This window comes from Delphinapterus leucas, chromosome 9 (genome assembly GCF_059928025.1).
Source record: "Delphinapterus leucas isolate spDelLeu-1000000601 "Yukka" chromosome 9, BTC_Dleu_Yukka2, whole genome shotgun sequence".
In the NCBI taxonomy this organism is placed as follows: domain Eukaryota; kingdom Metazoa; phylum Chordata; class Mammalia; order Artiodactyla; family Monodontidae; genus Delphinapterus; species Delphinapterus leucas.
In genome coordinates, this window is record NC_143137.1 from 40,958,698 (window position 1) to 40,975,169 (window position 16,472).

Here is a 16,472-nt window from a genome sequence, read left to right on the forward strand (position 1 = left end):
TAGCCAGAATGTGGAGAGAAACAGAATAGGTTGCATGTCATTTCAGCACAGCCTGTCAGATGGAGAATCCAGACTGGGGAAGAGTTTAGTGTTACTGAAGGGAATGGAATGTTCCAGAGAAGATCTGCCTCTCAAGGAGGTCCCGAGAGACTCCTCGGGGGGTCTTCGTGGATTTGGCAGAACACTAAGCATCTGAGGGTTTAGAGCACCTGAGTCATGGCATCAATTTATTTAATTATCACAAAAACTCCTACAAAGTAGATAGCGTATCTCTGTTATCAACCCCATTTTACAGATGAGAGGACTAAGGATGAGAGGTTAAGTAATTCCCTCACTCCACATAGCTAATAAGTGAGAAACCCATCATTTACATCCAGATTTAGCTTCTTCCAAGTTTCTACCCCTTCCACTATTCCAATAGCTCTCAACCAGACCTCCTCAGTACTGAATTTCAGGAAGCACCATTCACATCACAGGCTATGTGAATATTAGAATCTTGTAGTGCACAACCTGTACTGCTGTACGTGATGGCCCTGATTTCCAACCTACCTACTCAACAGAACCATCTGGAAAGCCTTTAAAAATTGCTGCTGTTCAAACTTGCCCCAAGTAAAATAATCCAAGTTAAATTCAAGTAAAATAATACACAGGAATGGTTTAAAAGCCCTTCATCACACAAAAATTCAATCTTAAATTGGCTGTATACAGAAGAGATGTTATGCTCCCGCTTTGACCCTCTATTTACCCCATCCACCTCATTCCATTTATTCAACCCCTGTTTGTTGTTCTGTATTCACTTAACATCCTGGGGTGGGAAAGCTCCAGATGCAAGCAGAAGCTGGTTAAACAGATGGCAAAATAATGATGCTGCCTGACTCCTGTGCCCAGGGACAGCCCGGATTTGAGGCTTTCATTTTAGATGGGATTACATGCAGTCAGATGTGATGTTTTAAATCCATTGCTGAGTTAATGACAGCCCACATTCTGCCTCTATCTAGTAAGGTTTGAATTGAAAGGAAGGGGCTGTCAAGCGTGCAAGTGAGGACCTCTGCGCTGTTGCTCTATGTCCATCTAAGTTCCCTTTGCAAGTTTATAAGAAGAGGTTAGTCCTTCCCATACTGTGTGATGAAAAGGCTGCATGATCAAACAGAGGGAATTCTGGGGGTCCCTGGACAAGTTGCATCATCTATTGCCCACATCCTAGATCTAATTTCTGCACAGTGAATGTCAAAGGCAGCTGCAGCCTTCAGGCTGAATTTTGACAGTGAACAGCTGTGCAATTATAACATTTTATTCCATTGTATCCCTTGTATAGTAATTATCAGGCTGTTGTATAAATTCTTTAATGTATTGGTTATCATCAGTGTTAAAATCTACATTGCCATTACGTTCATTAGACCAAGGCCTTCAGACTAAAGTGAATATTAAAAGAAGTAGCTCACACATTCAAATGCAGTCTGACTCTGGGTCTTAGAATGTGTCTCTTTCCAAATTGCCACCAATGTTGGGTATAATTGCACGCTGGTGTTTATTTTGCAGTGTATCTACACTGCTCATCTCAATCAGTTATCAGGTCTCTAAACACCCCTCCTTTGCACCACCATCCTCCCCCTCCCACCTCACATCTGTGGTTCCCAACCAGGGGCAATGTTGTCTTCCCTCCCCCTCTCCTGGAAACGTTGGCAACATCTGGAGACATTTGGGGGCTGCTGGCATATAGTGGCTAGATGCCAGATATTCTGCTAAACATCCTACAATGCACAGGACAGCCCACGACAAAGAATTATTCAGGACCCAATGGCAGTGGTGCTGAGGTTAGAAACCCCGGAATCACGTCTCGGATCCTTATCTGCCAGCAGGTCTCTCTGTCCCATATTGCTTCCTCGAGGCCTTCATGTCACCTGCAGAGATATCTTTCCAAAATACAAATGTGATCCCTCTGCTTAAGACCTTCCAGGATTCCCCACTGTCCTCAAGATAGCACGTAGTGCAGTGTCCTAGGCTTGTCCTAATGTCTCCTTCCTTCCATGGTTCACCGTGTTCTCCCAGTTCCTTATACTCCAGCCAGGTTGAAATGTTTGGCAGTCCCCCAGGACTCCGGCCCAGCTCATGTGCCCACAGCACTGCAAGGGAGCTCCCTCTACCAGCGGCGTGCTTTTCCAGCTTTGGTGTGTACTCCAGCCACCTGGGACCTTGTTAAAATACAGATTCTGATTCAGCAGGTCAACTGAATCTGGGGCCAGAGACTTTAGTACTGAAAGTTCCCAGCTGGCCTCAGTGCTCCTGGTTTGTGATCACACTTTCATCAGCTAGAACCTAGAGCAGTGGTTCTCAAACCTTAGTGAGCGTCAAAATGACGGGGAGGCTGTGAAAACACAGATTCCTGGGACCTACCCCAGACTTTCTGATTTACTAGATTGGGGCGAGCCCATGAATTACATTTGTAACAAGTCTGCAAGCTGTACTTGGAGTTGAAAAGCATAGAGCATCTGTCGCTTCCTTCCCACCTGCCTCCTATCTGATTTCTGGGTCCTTGCCTGCCTCCTCCTCCAGTTCCCAGAAAGCCGTATTAATGCCTGGACCACCACGGACATCACAGAGCATGCTAAGAGCTGCGCTATTCACCCCGACGCTCCACTAGACAGTAAGCTGCATGACAACAAGGACAGTCTTTTCTGTCTCCAAATCTTTCATGCTACTCAGCATTTTTCCTCATCCTAGAAAGCTGGGCAGGCATCCTGAAGATCCTTAAAAACCTCATGTATAACCAGAAAAGGTTACCTGTTCACCTTTGCTAGTGTCAAAATATTACCAACGCTGTTAATACCACTCACAGCCATCTGAAGAACTTTTTGGGCTAGAGGGAATCACTACAGGTTTCCCCGCTATCCAAAAGTAAAGCATTCCTATGAAGTCTTCCCTAAGGCAAAGAAGCAATTACCTTAGGACACATCTTGCTAACAGATGCACAAGATAAACTGAGATCAAGCACAGAGGCTCACAGACACAGTTCAAAGCTATGGTGGCCTGATGCTGAGATGCTCAGTGTGGTTTCTGGGGAAGGAGCTGGGCGGTGCCCCTCTCACTGTTCAGGGTGCTCGCTGCCTCTCCACTGGCTCCTGAAAAACAAACGATGAACGTTATTTCTGCTTTTTTTTTTTTTTTTTGCAGTACACGGGCCTCTCACTGCTGTGGCCTCTCCCGTTGCGGAGCACAGGCTCCGGACGCGCAGGCTCAGCGGCCATGTCTCACGGGCCCAGCCGCTCCGCGGCATGTGGGATCCTCCCGGACCGGGGCACGAACCCGTGTCCCCTGCATCGGCAGGCAGACCCTCAACCACAGCGCCACCCGGGGAGCCCTATTTTTGCTTTTTGCATTTTTTTGTTGTGAGAGCAAAAAAACTTCTTTGGATTTCTTTCAGTTCGTGAGGAGGTAGTAACCTAGGTCTTTCACAGAAACAAAGTGGTGTGAAGCGAACTTTTGAAAAGCGAACTATCTCTCCCTTTGTTAATAAATGCTGCTTCCTTACATTTTCTACCCTGTTGATTTTTTCTTTTGTCTGAGAAAAGCATCAAGGGAACTGCAATCTTTCTAAAATCATTACTTGGTAAAAAGCCAGGGCTTTTAATTTATCCCACAAGCTAGAGTCTTATGGAAACTGCTGTTTGAAATCCCTTTGTTCGGGAAGCTTTGAGGAACTTCATCTACACACCCCTCCTTCCTCTACCCCGCCTCCCCCAGGGAAGGGACCTTCCTTCTTCCTTCTTCCTAAGCCAGTGTCTCTCCCGTTAGTCTTTATTTTATCTCATAACAGGAAGGAATTATTTTATTTGAAAACAGTCTTTATTTTCAAATCCTTTTTTAAAGCCACTGAGGGCAGTGAGGAGAGGAACGTTGTCTGAGTAGAATGGACCAAGGTGGGCCAGACCCTTTTGGGAAGAGGCGGAAAAGAGATGAAGGTGGGACTAGCTGGCTGGGGGAGAAGGGGAAGCCTTCAGGCTGAGGAGCCAGCATGAACAAAGGCACACAGGTGGAATGAATATGGAGCGTGGAAACAGGAACAAGAGGTAAATTTAGTTAACTAAAATGACCCAGATTCTGGAGAAAGAAGAGTCCAGAAATCCAAACTGTGGAGCCAAGAGGAGAGGAAGGGCCTTGAGAAGTTGGAAAATCATCCCTTGAACTAAACAACTCTTTTTGTTTTTGTTCTTCTCTCCAGACATATTCCAGAAGTGGTTCTGATATTTGTTCACTCCCATTTTTGGCCAAGATCTGTCAGAGGATTAAATTGTACGTATACAAGTTCCCCTTCCTAAGCACTGGCAGGGGATAGCATCTTTGGTTGTCCCTGTTTTCTAATGACTAAAATGATCTTCAAGTTAAAAGGCATCTTTCTGAAAGTGAAAGTGTTTCTTGCTCACGACTTGTACAGAAACTAGAAGACAAATTAGCTCAGAACAAATCATTTTGGAAATATACTGAATACCAGCATCTTTGAACCTCCAACCTGACTTACTGCCCCGGACTGGAATGCAGCCTGCCTGCCAGTGAGACTTGTGAGTGGCTCAGTGCATGCTCGCACCGCACCTGGGGACAGGACATCTCCTCCTTGCTGTGTAAGATACAGACAAGGTTGGCCAGGGACTCTTTGAGCATCTTTAGAACAACGCACTCACAAGGCTGGAAAAGGACCATTTTTTCACAGAGCCCAACCTATTACCTAGAAAATCTAGCTCTGCCCTGTATGAACAGGATTCCTAATACAGAGACACTGTCCAAAGTTCCCAAGCCCTCCTGTCTCCGTTTAAAATCCCATGCTCCCTCCAGCTGCACTCTGAGTCTGAGGTTATGCTGGGTGTTATAGTAATCACCGTCCAAAACATTAAAAGGTGGAACAGTCCTGCGAGGCATGTTGGACTAAGCGGCAAAATAGCATAGGTCCACCTTCCACTCGGCTGCTTCCCATGCGACTGTGGCAGAGGCTGCTGCCAGGCCGTGTATGGCACTGTTCTGGGGTCCAGATGCTGAACTTTCAATGCACTTCTGCACTGAGTTCTCACAATTCCGTGAAGTAGGGATTATCATTATTTCCATTTTGCAGAGAAGGAAACTGAGTCTTACAGAAGTAACTCCTCCCAGCCATGAGGACCCAAGATACACCCCCAGGTATATTGGACCCCACTTGTTCTTTGGAAACATCCACTTTCTTGACTCTTGTGCAATGCTGCCTCTTGAGCCAACTTTGAAGACTTGAACCACTTAATGTCTCTGAGCTTCAGTTTCCCCATGTTGAAACTCAAGCTATAGACCCATTTGGAAAGTTTTAAAAATGCAGACTCCTTGGCCTGAGACCTGGTGGGGCAGCGTGGCATGTTCCTAGGTTCCTGGTTGACTGTGTCCTCCCTAGCGCTCTCACATTCTATTTCAGGAGGCAGACCGCAGATGCTACCTGTACAGATGACGCTTTAATGACTCAAAATAATGTTCCTTCACTGTGAGACATTCACAGAGACCGCTCGGTCTGCCCTGGCCCCTGCTGCTTTTATTCTCACTCTCCCATAGGCAGTTCCTATCACTTGAGTGCATTCCGGTCCAGCCTGGTTCTCATGGTGGGGAGTTAGAGGGAAGAACTCCCCAGAGGTGACAGTCAGGCTGAACATCTGGACTGAGAGGCTGTATTGGTTTCCGAAGGCTGCTGTAATAAAATACCACAAACTAGGTGACTTGAAACAACATAAATGTATTCTCTCCCCGTTCTGGAGGCTGGAAGTCTGAAAGCAAGGTGTTGGCCAGATCCCTCTGAGACTCTGCTCCCTCTGAGATTCCCTCGGGGACTCTGGGTCGAATCCTTCCTTGCCTCTTAGCTTCTGGTGGTGCCCGTCCATCCTTGGCAACCCTGGGCTTGCAGCTGTGTCATTCCAATCTCTGCTTCCCTCTTCTTATATAGCCGTCTTCCCTGTGTGTCTGGTATTCCTTTTGCAACCAGTCATATTGGATTAGGGTCCACTCTTATGGCCTCATCTTAATTCAGTAACATCTGCAAAGACCCTTTTTCCAAGTAAGTTCACATTCACAGGGAGCAGGGGTTAGAACTTCAACATTTCTTTTTGGTGAACACAGTTCAACCCACAATAGAGGCACTTTTCCTATGTTCCTCCATCCTTCATCTCATGAGCTTCACGGACGCTAAACTCATTGAACATCCCCCGTCTGCTTTGAAAGTATCTCAGGAGAGGAGGCGGCTGTGCATCTGACCCACATTCAGAGCCTCTTAGGGATCCAAGAGTTTAAAAACTTTTCCTGGTTCATCTGCCCACATAAGCTCCTGCAAGCCAACTGTGCAAAGTGCGGACTTGGATCCTGGAATATTTATCAATCCCGCTTTTCATGAATAGAAGTGGAGGCAGAGACCATCAGGACATGAGGAGTAGAGGGGAAATATCGGACATGAAAGAAAGTGAGGGAGGCTAAGATGCAGCCAGGTCCCAAGCCCCCGACCATTTCATCATGCTTAGCTCTTGTTGAATCGAGACCGCTGTCCCCTCCTTGCTGAAAGCATCATTGCATTTTCTGTGTCAAACCAAACGTGGGCCCTCAGGACCTAAAACGACAACTCTTCAATTGAACCACCTTTGAAAACCTGAATTCAAGAGCATCTGTGGCCAGGGATTTTCCTGGCCCAATTTCAAAGGGAAATTTTTTCATGAAAAAGCAAAAGCAGTATGTTTTTCTTCTTTCTAAAAATCATTGTGCTTCTAGTATAATTCGTACCGGGTCATGAATTATTCAGTGCTGCATGGGTTATAAAGCACATTTAAATGCAGCCTCGTTTATTCTTTAAAACAACCTGTGGCTCAGTAATAATAATGACAAGTAAAAGTTATCTGATACTGTCTCTGCACCAGGAACTCTTATAAATGCAACCCTGTTAGACAGACAACATTTTTTTGGTCCCCTTTTTAAAGATGTAAAGCCGTTTGTCCAAGGTCACAGAACTAGTTATGGATAAATATGATGTTTGAACCCAGCAGCCTGGTTATAAAGGTCAGGCTCAGAGCCACAACATTGCCTGTCCCTTGACTCGGAGCCTCACTTTCAGATGAGCAAGTCGGTTCTAGTTTATTTAATGCTTGACCCACTAGCACAGTCAGCAGGTGGTAGAGACAAAGACCTATGTGTCTTCTGTTACATAATCCTTCCCTAAAATCCCCTCCAGTAAGAGTGCCTTTCTGGCTCTGTGCCTCTCTTGTCCCCATCCTGTTTGGTCTAATGCCTTCATAAACAAGACGAAAAGACAGCTCTCAGAATGGGAGAAAATATTTGCAAACGAATCAACGGACAAAGGATTAATCTCCCAAATATATAAATAGCTCATGCAGCTCAATATTAAAGAAACAAACAACCCAACCCAAAAATGGGCAGAAGACCTTAATAGGCATTTCTCCAAAGAAGACATATAGATGGCCAAGAAGCACATGAAAGGATGCTCAACATCACTAATCATTAGAGAAATGCAAATCAAAACTACAATGAGGTATCACCTCACACCAGTCAGAATGGGCATCATCAGAAAATCTACAAACAACAAATGCTGGAGAGGGTGTGGAGAAAAGGGAACCCTCTTGCACTGTTGGTGGGAATGTAAATTGATGCAGCCACTATGGAGAACAGTATGGAGGCTCCTTAAAAAACTAAAAATAGAATTACCATATGACCCAGCAATCCCACTACTGGGCACATACCCAGAGAAAACCATAATTCAAAAAGACACATGCACCCCAATGTTCCTTGCAGCACTATTTACAATAGCCAGGTCATGGAAGCAACCTAAATGCCCATCAACAGACGAATGGATAAAGAAGATGTGGTACATATACACAATGGAATATTACTCAGCCATAAAAAGGAACGAAATTGAGTCATTTGTTGAGACATGGATGGATCTAGAGACTGTCATACAGAGTGAAGTAAGTCAGAAAGAGAAAACAAATATCGTATATTAACGCATGTGTGTGGAACCTAGAAAAATGGTACAGATGAACCGGTTTGCAGGGTAGAAGTTGAGACACAGATGTAGAGAACAAACATATGGACTCCAAGGGGGGAAAACCACGGTGGGGTGGGGATGATGGTGTGCTGAATTGGGCGATTGGGATTGACATGTATACACTGATGTGTATAAAATTGATGACTAATAAGAACCTGCAGTATAAACAAACAAACAAACAAAAAAACAACTAATACTAAACTTTCTTGGGGTTATTTGTATGGAAATATGTTAATATAAATGTTTCAGACATTACATGAAATTTCTAAAAGTCTTCTATGTTCTGGTATAATGTTATAAGTTATAATTCTAGTTATTACTTTAAAATGTATATCTCAGAAATAACTGAATTTCCTTGTCAATTGCAAAAAAAAAAAAGCCAATGGAGGTGTCTCCACCCATGGGCAGCTTTCCAGCTCCCAGCCTAGCTCCGGTCGCTTGGCTAGCCTCCTCCATACTCCATGCTCGCTGGTACCTGCTCCTGCACCCTGTTCTTCTCTGGCTGCTTCCCCATCAGTCTCCCACCCCCACCGACAGCTCTTGGAGAGCAGGGATACCATTTCTTGGTAAACCTTTTATCCCTGGTTCCTCCCACAGTGCTTAGTTTTAGTAGGGACTCTGTAGAAACAAGGGAATAAATAAAGAAAAAGCACTACTTTATTAGAAAAACAAATGATTAGGATACCAGGCTACTACCATGGGGCAACCAAGATTTTGGTTCTTTTGTTTTGATCAGAATTCACAGTGCCTATATACTGCCTATTTTCTATTGTAGCAGTGGTAGGACAGGAGGGTCCCCTCTTAATAATTTATTCTTTTTATTGAATTTCCAAATGCATGAACCCACATATGTATTATTTCACATAAATTCACACAGACTATCTTATCTTACCTTAACTGTGTTTTTGTGTTTTTTTTGTTTTTTTTTTTTGTTTTTGCGGTACGCGGGCCTCTCACTGTTGTGGCCCCTCCGGTTGCGGAGCACAGGCTCCAGACGCACAGGCTCAGCAGCCATGGCTCACGGGCCCAGCCGCTCCGCGGCATGTGGGATCTTCCCGGACCAGGGCACGAACCCGTGTCCCCTGCATCGGCAGGCGGACTCTCAACCACTGCGCCAACAGGGAAGCCCTAACCGTGCTTTTAATTCATCATTCTTTGCCTTTTTTCATTTGTTCCTTCTTGCCCCTGCCATGCTCTTTCCTCCCACATCGTCCTTGTCCCCACCACAAGGTGAGCTGTGTAAATACGTCAGGATGTGTCCTTCCATGGTTTTCTCTGCTCTCATTTTATCTTACAGGGATGCACATAACGCATCCACACGCATATGAAACAGAGTCATGCTGGCCCTGGAGTACTGCCTGGGACTCAAATATGAGGCAGATACACATGGAAATTTTATTCTCCCTAGTTTTCTTTTGTTGTAATGCCCCAGTTTCATGACATAATTTTAGGCACTTTGAACTTGAATAGCTCACCATTATGTAACGAATGCCATTCAGCTGCAATCACAATTGCTCCCTGGGTCAAGGCTGCTAGCCCAACCCCAGATAGTCATAGGGCAGGAGCAGCAAGCAGGTGATTAGCTGCACCAGCCAACCTGGTAACTGGGGTTCTAGGTATTTTCACCGTAAGTTTCTCTGCCTTAGACAGCCTTGCTGCCAAAAACATTTTTGCCATGTAACTAATTAGCCATGATTTTGCTGTAAAGGATAAAACAATGAAAACTAAAAGTGACATTAAGAAGGACATCATGAAACATAAAAAATGAATTACAAAATTAAAGAGACTTTATTGCTAAATACAGAACATCTGAATGTATTTAAAGTGTGTGTATATTTCATGGCAATACTGCGCAAATGACTGATCTTATTTCGTGACTTGTACATAAGCACTTGTCTTCCAGGTTTTTCATTCTTAGTATTTTACACACTGTTTTTTCTTGTTGATTCTTCTCCTCATTTGGCATCACACTTTTTCTTTTTTGCTAAGATTTCTTCCTTCGTTAGGAGAGGTATCGGTTTCCAAATACTAGGATGCATGTTTATACCTAAGCTTTGTATTGTGCTGTGAAAGCCTCTACACTGTTGTGTTCTTGGCATCTTGTAAAATGTCTGTTGATAAACATTCCAAAGTTCTATGGGCAATGCGAGTTCAAATCTGCAACTTTCAGGCCCTCAACGTCTTTCTCTTCCATTGTAGTGTGCTTCAAAATCAGAAACCAGCTCCTGGGGCAAATCATCATCATCTCTCATGATTTTTGTATGATGCGCATCAAAACAAACTATCAACCAGTCGTTTCACCTTTTATGGCAAAATTGTCTTATGGCCAACTAGTTATGCAGTGAAAATGTTTACAGCAGAAATGCTTGCTGCAAAGGTGCTTACGGTAAAAATACCTAAAAATAGTGGGCACGCATAACTGGACAGAACATTGTGTGGCTGGGAATCTGAAAATCTGAAGAGAGTCCATGGATTGGATTCGAGAGGTCTCCAGAAACTAAAATGTCATAAGAGCAGACACCTGATTCCTGTTTGCCCAATCCTAGAAACCGTCCTTGGAATAACTGTTAGCACTGCACATAATGAAAAGAGCTAATATTTTGTGAGTACTTATCACATGCTTGGCACAGGTCTTCCTTGCTTCACACGTAACAACGCTATCAGTCTTTGCAACAGCCCTAGGAAACAGGTACTGACACTGGCCCCATTTACAAATGAGGTAACAGATGTACAAACAGATTAAATAAGTTGCCCAAAGTTACATACCAAGTAGACGACAGACCTGGGATTCAAATCCAAGGAGTCTAACTTCAGAACCTAGAGCAATGTTAGGGGGCTTCCCATACTTTTCCTTCCTACTAGAGCACCCACACCCATCACCCAAAGCTTTGAAAATGCTTTCTCATCCTTTAGCTTCCAGCTTAAGATCACCTCCTTCCCTGTGTAGAGTTAGGAGTGTTTTCCCTCCACGTGCACAACCCTCTTATAGAATTTTCTCCATAGCACTGTGGTTATCTGTTGATGCCTTGTTTCCCCCCACCCATCATTAAGCTCTTCTAGCATAGGAAATGCATCTTACATTCAGCCCTAATATCTCATATGATGACTGGCACATGCAAGGACTTCAAAAATAGCTGTGGAATGAATAAATGAATGAATGAATGAATGAATGTTTCGGCTTACAACCAGATACCTGTAAGGATACACAAGTTATCAAGTTTAGATGCAATTTTGCAGAAGTAATAGTAGTGAAAGTCAACAATGCTTTATCCAAAACAGAGCCAGATGTGATTTCAAATTCAGATTTTAAGAAAGTAACATACTATATACCATAACTCACCTAACACTCCCAGCACCTCCTAATCAAACAAATTTATATATCAGCAATGAAATATATGGATAGTCACACTAAATAAGGTATAGCTTATGAATTGCCTTAGACCAGTTTGGGTCAAGTTTTGCCACCAAATGTGTTAGCTGCGAAGTTGAAAATAAGAAACAACTCTTGGTGTTCAGACCTGTTTGGATCTGGGGGCTGTGAATAAGGGATTGTGGAGTTTATGTAAATTGCAATTTATGTGACTTTTGATGACCAATCTACCCTCTCGTGTCTAGAATGTATGGTTTTGGTTAGTCACTCTGAGCCTTTAAAATAAGCAGGTAAAGGTTAATTTAATGAACTAATTTTCTAATTCTAGAGACAACTCATTGTTCCTTCCTTCAAGGACAAACTCTCATCCCCGAGATGGCAAAGGTGGAAAGGGGTAGCTTTGTCATCCTCAGTGAGACCTTTCACCCAGAACCTTTTCTCAGACTGAAAATATAGCTCTTTGGGTCTGTTCGTCCTCTCTTTCTCTCTCTCCATCTCCCTCTCCCTCTGTGTCTTCCCTCCTTTTCTCATCTAGAAACATAAAATAGCTATCCAAGAGGTCAAATATGTACATGGGAGAAAACTACCTAGTCTTACAGGAGATATCATCTCTCAAGAGGTCTATTAATGTGGACTTGTGGTGGGTCCACCATCTCAGAGCTCATAAGACAGGCTCCATACCACCAATTAGGCTCCATGCTGGCTTTGGCTGAATTCACTTGACTTGAGACTCTCAGAACTGCTGAGAAGCTCTTGATTCAAAAGACCATTTACTAAATCCTATAAAGGGTCATGTTACTCCCTCTATATTCTAGGCTCCAAGAATAACCTCACCCTGCCATATCATGGCACTTCCCTGCTACTCTGTAAGTGATTTTCCTAGAGGGAAACAGCATTTGCCTTTGGAAGCTGGAAAAAGTCTGGTAGTGAGATCTCAGGGGAAATCCTCACTCGGGGGTGTGTCCATGGTTTTGGCATGAATTGCTTGGTCATCAATCACAACAGAGCCCTTGGTTCCCCAGGCTCTTGAATGGGAGTGACAACTAAATTTTCAGATTCTCAGAATAAGTGGTTTAAAAGAGGAGAATCTTAAGAAAAGATTTCCATCACAGAATGTGTAAACTGTGTAAAATCTGTAGTACTGAGCTCGTTGACTGGACCAAAAATGTAGGTTCTTTCCTGAGGACCTGAACAGCCATATCCCATGCCCTCTAAAACTTGAGTTCATTATATTTTAACTCCCCGTATAGGTCAAGTAAAAAGTCAGAGAGAAAATAGTTCTGTTGAGTGGAGAGCAGGGATGAGCAAAGTTTGACTGGTACTTTTCATTTTATTTTTAAAATTTTTATTTAGGTCCTTAATTTTATTTTTAGAATGGGGTTCTGTCACATAAACTCAACACAGCCATATCTAAAAATGTCTCTATTTGTTTTCACAAACACCATTTTTTTTTTCTTAGCTCACCAGGTGTTTTTTTTCTTTTAGGGCTATACAAAATTCTTTACCATTCAAAGATGTAGATTCAGACAAATACAGTGTTTTCCCAGTAAGTATCATTAAGACTAACCAGATGTTTGCTAAATATTGCGTCGCTTCCTATAAATTTCTTTCCTTTAATAAGACAAGATTGAATGCCATTTGAATGTATTATTAATGTGATAATACACCATTTTATGATGTTTACAGACTTTTTGGTATCTTACTAATACATGGACCATCAAAGTGGATCTTAGTCCTAGACTGTTTTCGTTTCCTAAAGCCATTCCCAGCTGGAATTCTCCACGGGGATAAGTTATCTTGAAATGTGTTGGGAATTATTTTCAAAATTCTGAAACGTATTTTAACTTAAAGTGTGTGTGTGTGTGCGTGTGTGTGTGTGTTTATGTCTGTGTACACATGTTAGATTTAGAACAGTTAGGATGTCAGAATGTTCTCTGCGAAATTCAAGCAAGCAACAGATGTCACAAACTCTCCAAAGTAGGTGGGATCTCAAATACTCTACCTGGGAATGTGAGAAATAAAAACATTGTTTGACATTATCATGACTCTTGATTCTTTCAAATCAGACATGTCAAAAATATAATAAATCCACACAACTAACCCGTTTGGCTAGAGGTCTTTTAGATTATCCAGCAAAATGATTAATGACTGGACCAAATAAACCAATTGTTTTGGAGCCTTTGATAGAGAAAGTTCAGGGAGTTGGATGGTCCTACTCTTTGTGGAAGTGCACATAGATGCATACACATGAACACACATGTACACAGACACGTGTATAAAACATGCATTCACATAACAACCCATGTGAATGCACATGTGCCCACATGCATGCACATTCACACACATGCACCCCCATACACTCACATATCAGCACGCACCCAACAACACATATACACACGCGTACACACACTCTCACATACACACACACTTCATCTGTGATTGGCCCTGGCACCGTATTACATTTCACCTCACACAGGAGGTCTCAGCACATCATCTTAATTTTCTTAGTGATCTCTAGTGTTCCTAGCCTGTATTTGGATTTAAAATGGCAGATGTCAGCACCCCTCAGACAGCTCTGATTGGCCTTCACTGTGGATAACGTCAAAGCAGAACTGACCCTTCCTGTGTGTGCTCTTCAATTTCAGACACTGCGGGGCTCTCACTGGCGAGGGAGAGACTGTAACGACAGCAACAAGATGGCATACCCAGGCAGAAGGTAACGGTCTCTGCTGGTCACTGATGTTGAAAATTACCTTCTGAAAAGGAGGCAGAAGGCATAATTATCTCCCTCAGCCTAGGGGATTCATGCTTACAGAGAGAAGGGACCTCCATGTCCTAATTGAAGTAAAGCGCAATGAAAAAACAGTGTTTTTTCATTCATTTGCCCAGAAAATGCTCATCGAGCGTTGCCAAGCACTCTGCATCATGTTGGGTGGTAAACAAATAGAAATAGGCCTCCCCTCGAGGAGTTCACAGTCTAGTGGGAGAAACACGTGAGTAGACAGGTTATTGTGGACGTTTATCCAGCCTCCTGCACGAGTTCTACAGGCAGCCCTGGGCCCAGAAAGAGTAGCCTCTTCCACCAGGAGGAGGGCGACGGGGGCAGAGAGCAGAGCATAGGTCACATTTTAGTCCCAGGCTGATGTTCAGTCAGTCACATCTCAGACTTCAAACTGGGTATGCCAGCCTTCATCTTAGCTGTGACTACAGTGTGGAAGCATTAACCAGATGTTTGGGACTTTAGAGGCATAACTTTAATGGTGTCACCTGTCTAAATGAAATGGACTGCAGATGTGTTCATTATTCCCATCAGCATCATTCCACAACAATACCTCCCATGAATATAGTCAATTGTGAAAAGACTGCATTTGGTCCACAGTTCCCAGCAAACATCCAAAGCCAAGAGAATGGCAAAGAGGCCAAGTGAGGCTTCTGTGTGCCACAACACACAATGGTGTACGGCACTTTTCCCTGAAGAAACTGTCGTCTATCGAAGACACTTGGTGTAGCACTCATTCATTCATTCCTTCATTTGTGAAGCTGACATTCAGAGTGATAAATACATGCCAAAGACCAATGTTGATGTTTTCTTCGTAGGCCAGACAACTGGGATACACATCAGGATTCAAACTGTAATGGCATTTGGGTAAGAGACTAAATTCAAATTTAACCCTGTTCTCTTGCTTTCCGTCCTCCTCAAATACAAAATCAAGAATACAAATACAAAATCAAGAATAAAAATATAATTAATTAGAACAATAAAAGAAATATTAACAAATTCCTGGAGTCTTGGAAATTCATGTCCCTTTCTTCTGAGATCTCTTTTCCAATTTACCAGGAGTGCTTATGTAGAAATATTGTTCTGAGTGCAGCCTGGCTCCTCTCCACCTAAAACACTCTATGGCTCCCAGCACTCACACAGGCAGGGATCGTACAAACAAGGAGCCTTGAAGTTTAAGATTCTCCAGCTTCAAGATCAATTGCCTCTGAATGGTTGCCTAATTTGTCTGCTTGGACGAAGAGGAGAAAGTTCCTGTAAACAGTTTCCTCTCTCCAGGACACTGACAGTCCATTTCTTCTGAGATATGGAGAGCAAGACAGATTGTATCCTGGTATAGCCCTACCCACCCACCCTATCATCAGTCACACTGCCTTTTCATGAGGAGGGGAAGACATGTCCCCTAGATCTTAAGGTGTCAAGGTGTCAAGACCCCCAAGGCAGCTCTTGTTCGATAAAGTCAAGCTTAGTTGTCATGTTGGAGGACATGGGGGGTTATTAGTGTGTGAAGCTGCTGTCTTGGTTCCATGACCCCATCCCTGCCTCTGACATGGGAGCCCACCTACATAAGGAAGGCCAATAAGAGACTGTGCTAGACCAGTGGAAATCCGCCAGGAGGCCAGGAAGCCAAGACTCAGCGTTTATCATCAGTAATAGGAGAAAGACACATGACCTTCATACCCATCCCTTTCCATGGAGGAAAAATGACTCACAGAATCACAAAATCATAAACTCAGAGAGGACTTTACAATCACTAAGTCCAACATTTCCCAAACTGTGTCCAAGTACTCCAGTGTTGAGTGGGAGGTTAAGAGGTAAGGGAGGAGGGGCGCTATAGCAAAGTTCGGAAAGTACTGGGTCAAATAAGCCTGAACAGTTTTCTTTACTTCTGAATTTCTCAGCACCTTTAATGTTTTAATGCATGTTGGGAGTCCCCAAGGCCAAGACAGTGAACACACTGTTTCCAGTACATCTCTGACCATCAGCTTCTTTCTTCCTAAAATACTGTTAATACCATTAATATCTAGTGGAATGCCAGTGCTCTCCAGACCAGAGTTTGGCAAACAAAAGAAAAAAAATTATATATATATATTTTAATTTTTTTAAAGTTATCCAGACTCTGCTCAAACCTTCCAAGGACCAGCTGCTCCACTAATGCACAGACTTAGCTTTAAGTGTTAGGAAGTGCCCTCAGCTGTGGTGACGCTGTCCCACTCATAGGCTCAACCTCACTTCTGGGTTTCTCAGTCTCATCATATCAACATTTGGAATCATTC

General features: G+C 43.3%; 1 protein-coding gene across 6 annotated transcripts in view; it reads left to right on the forward strand.

Annotated features, from left to right (window-relative positions):
- The window catches only part of AOAH (acyloxyacyl hydrolase), a 166,966-nt gene that overhangs the window by 50,055 nt on the left and 100,439 nt on the right, over nt 1-16,472 (forward strand). For all 6 annotated transcript variants that reach the window (XR_016394296.1, XM_089917521.1, XM_089917519.1 and 3 more), the window contains 4 exons: nt 4,220-4,290; nt 12,903-12,963; nt 14,063-14,133; nt 15,015-15,063. Coding sequence is in view for 5 of the 6 variants with exons in the window: in XM_089917521.1 (XP_089773647.1) it covers nt 4,220-4,290; nt 12,903-12,963; nt 14,063-14,133; nt 15,015-15,063 (252 nt within the window). In the remaining variant the exon portion in view is untranslated. The remainder of the gene's footprint in view (nt 1-4,219; nt 4,291-12,902; nt 12,964-14,062; nt 14,134-15,014; nt 15,064-16,472) is intronic.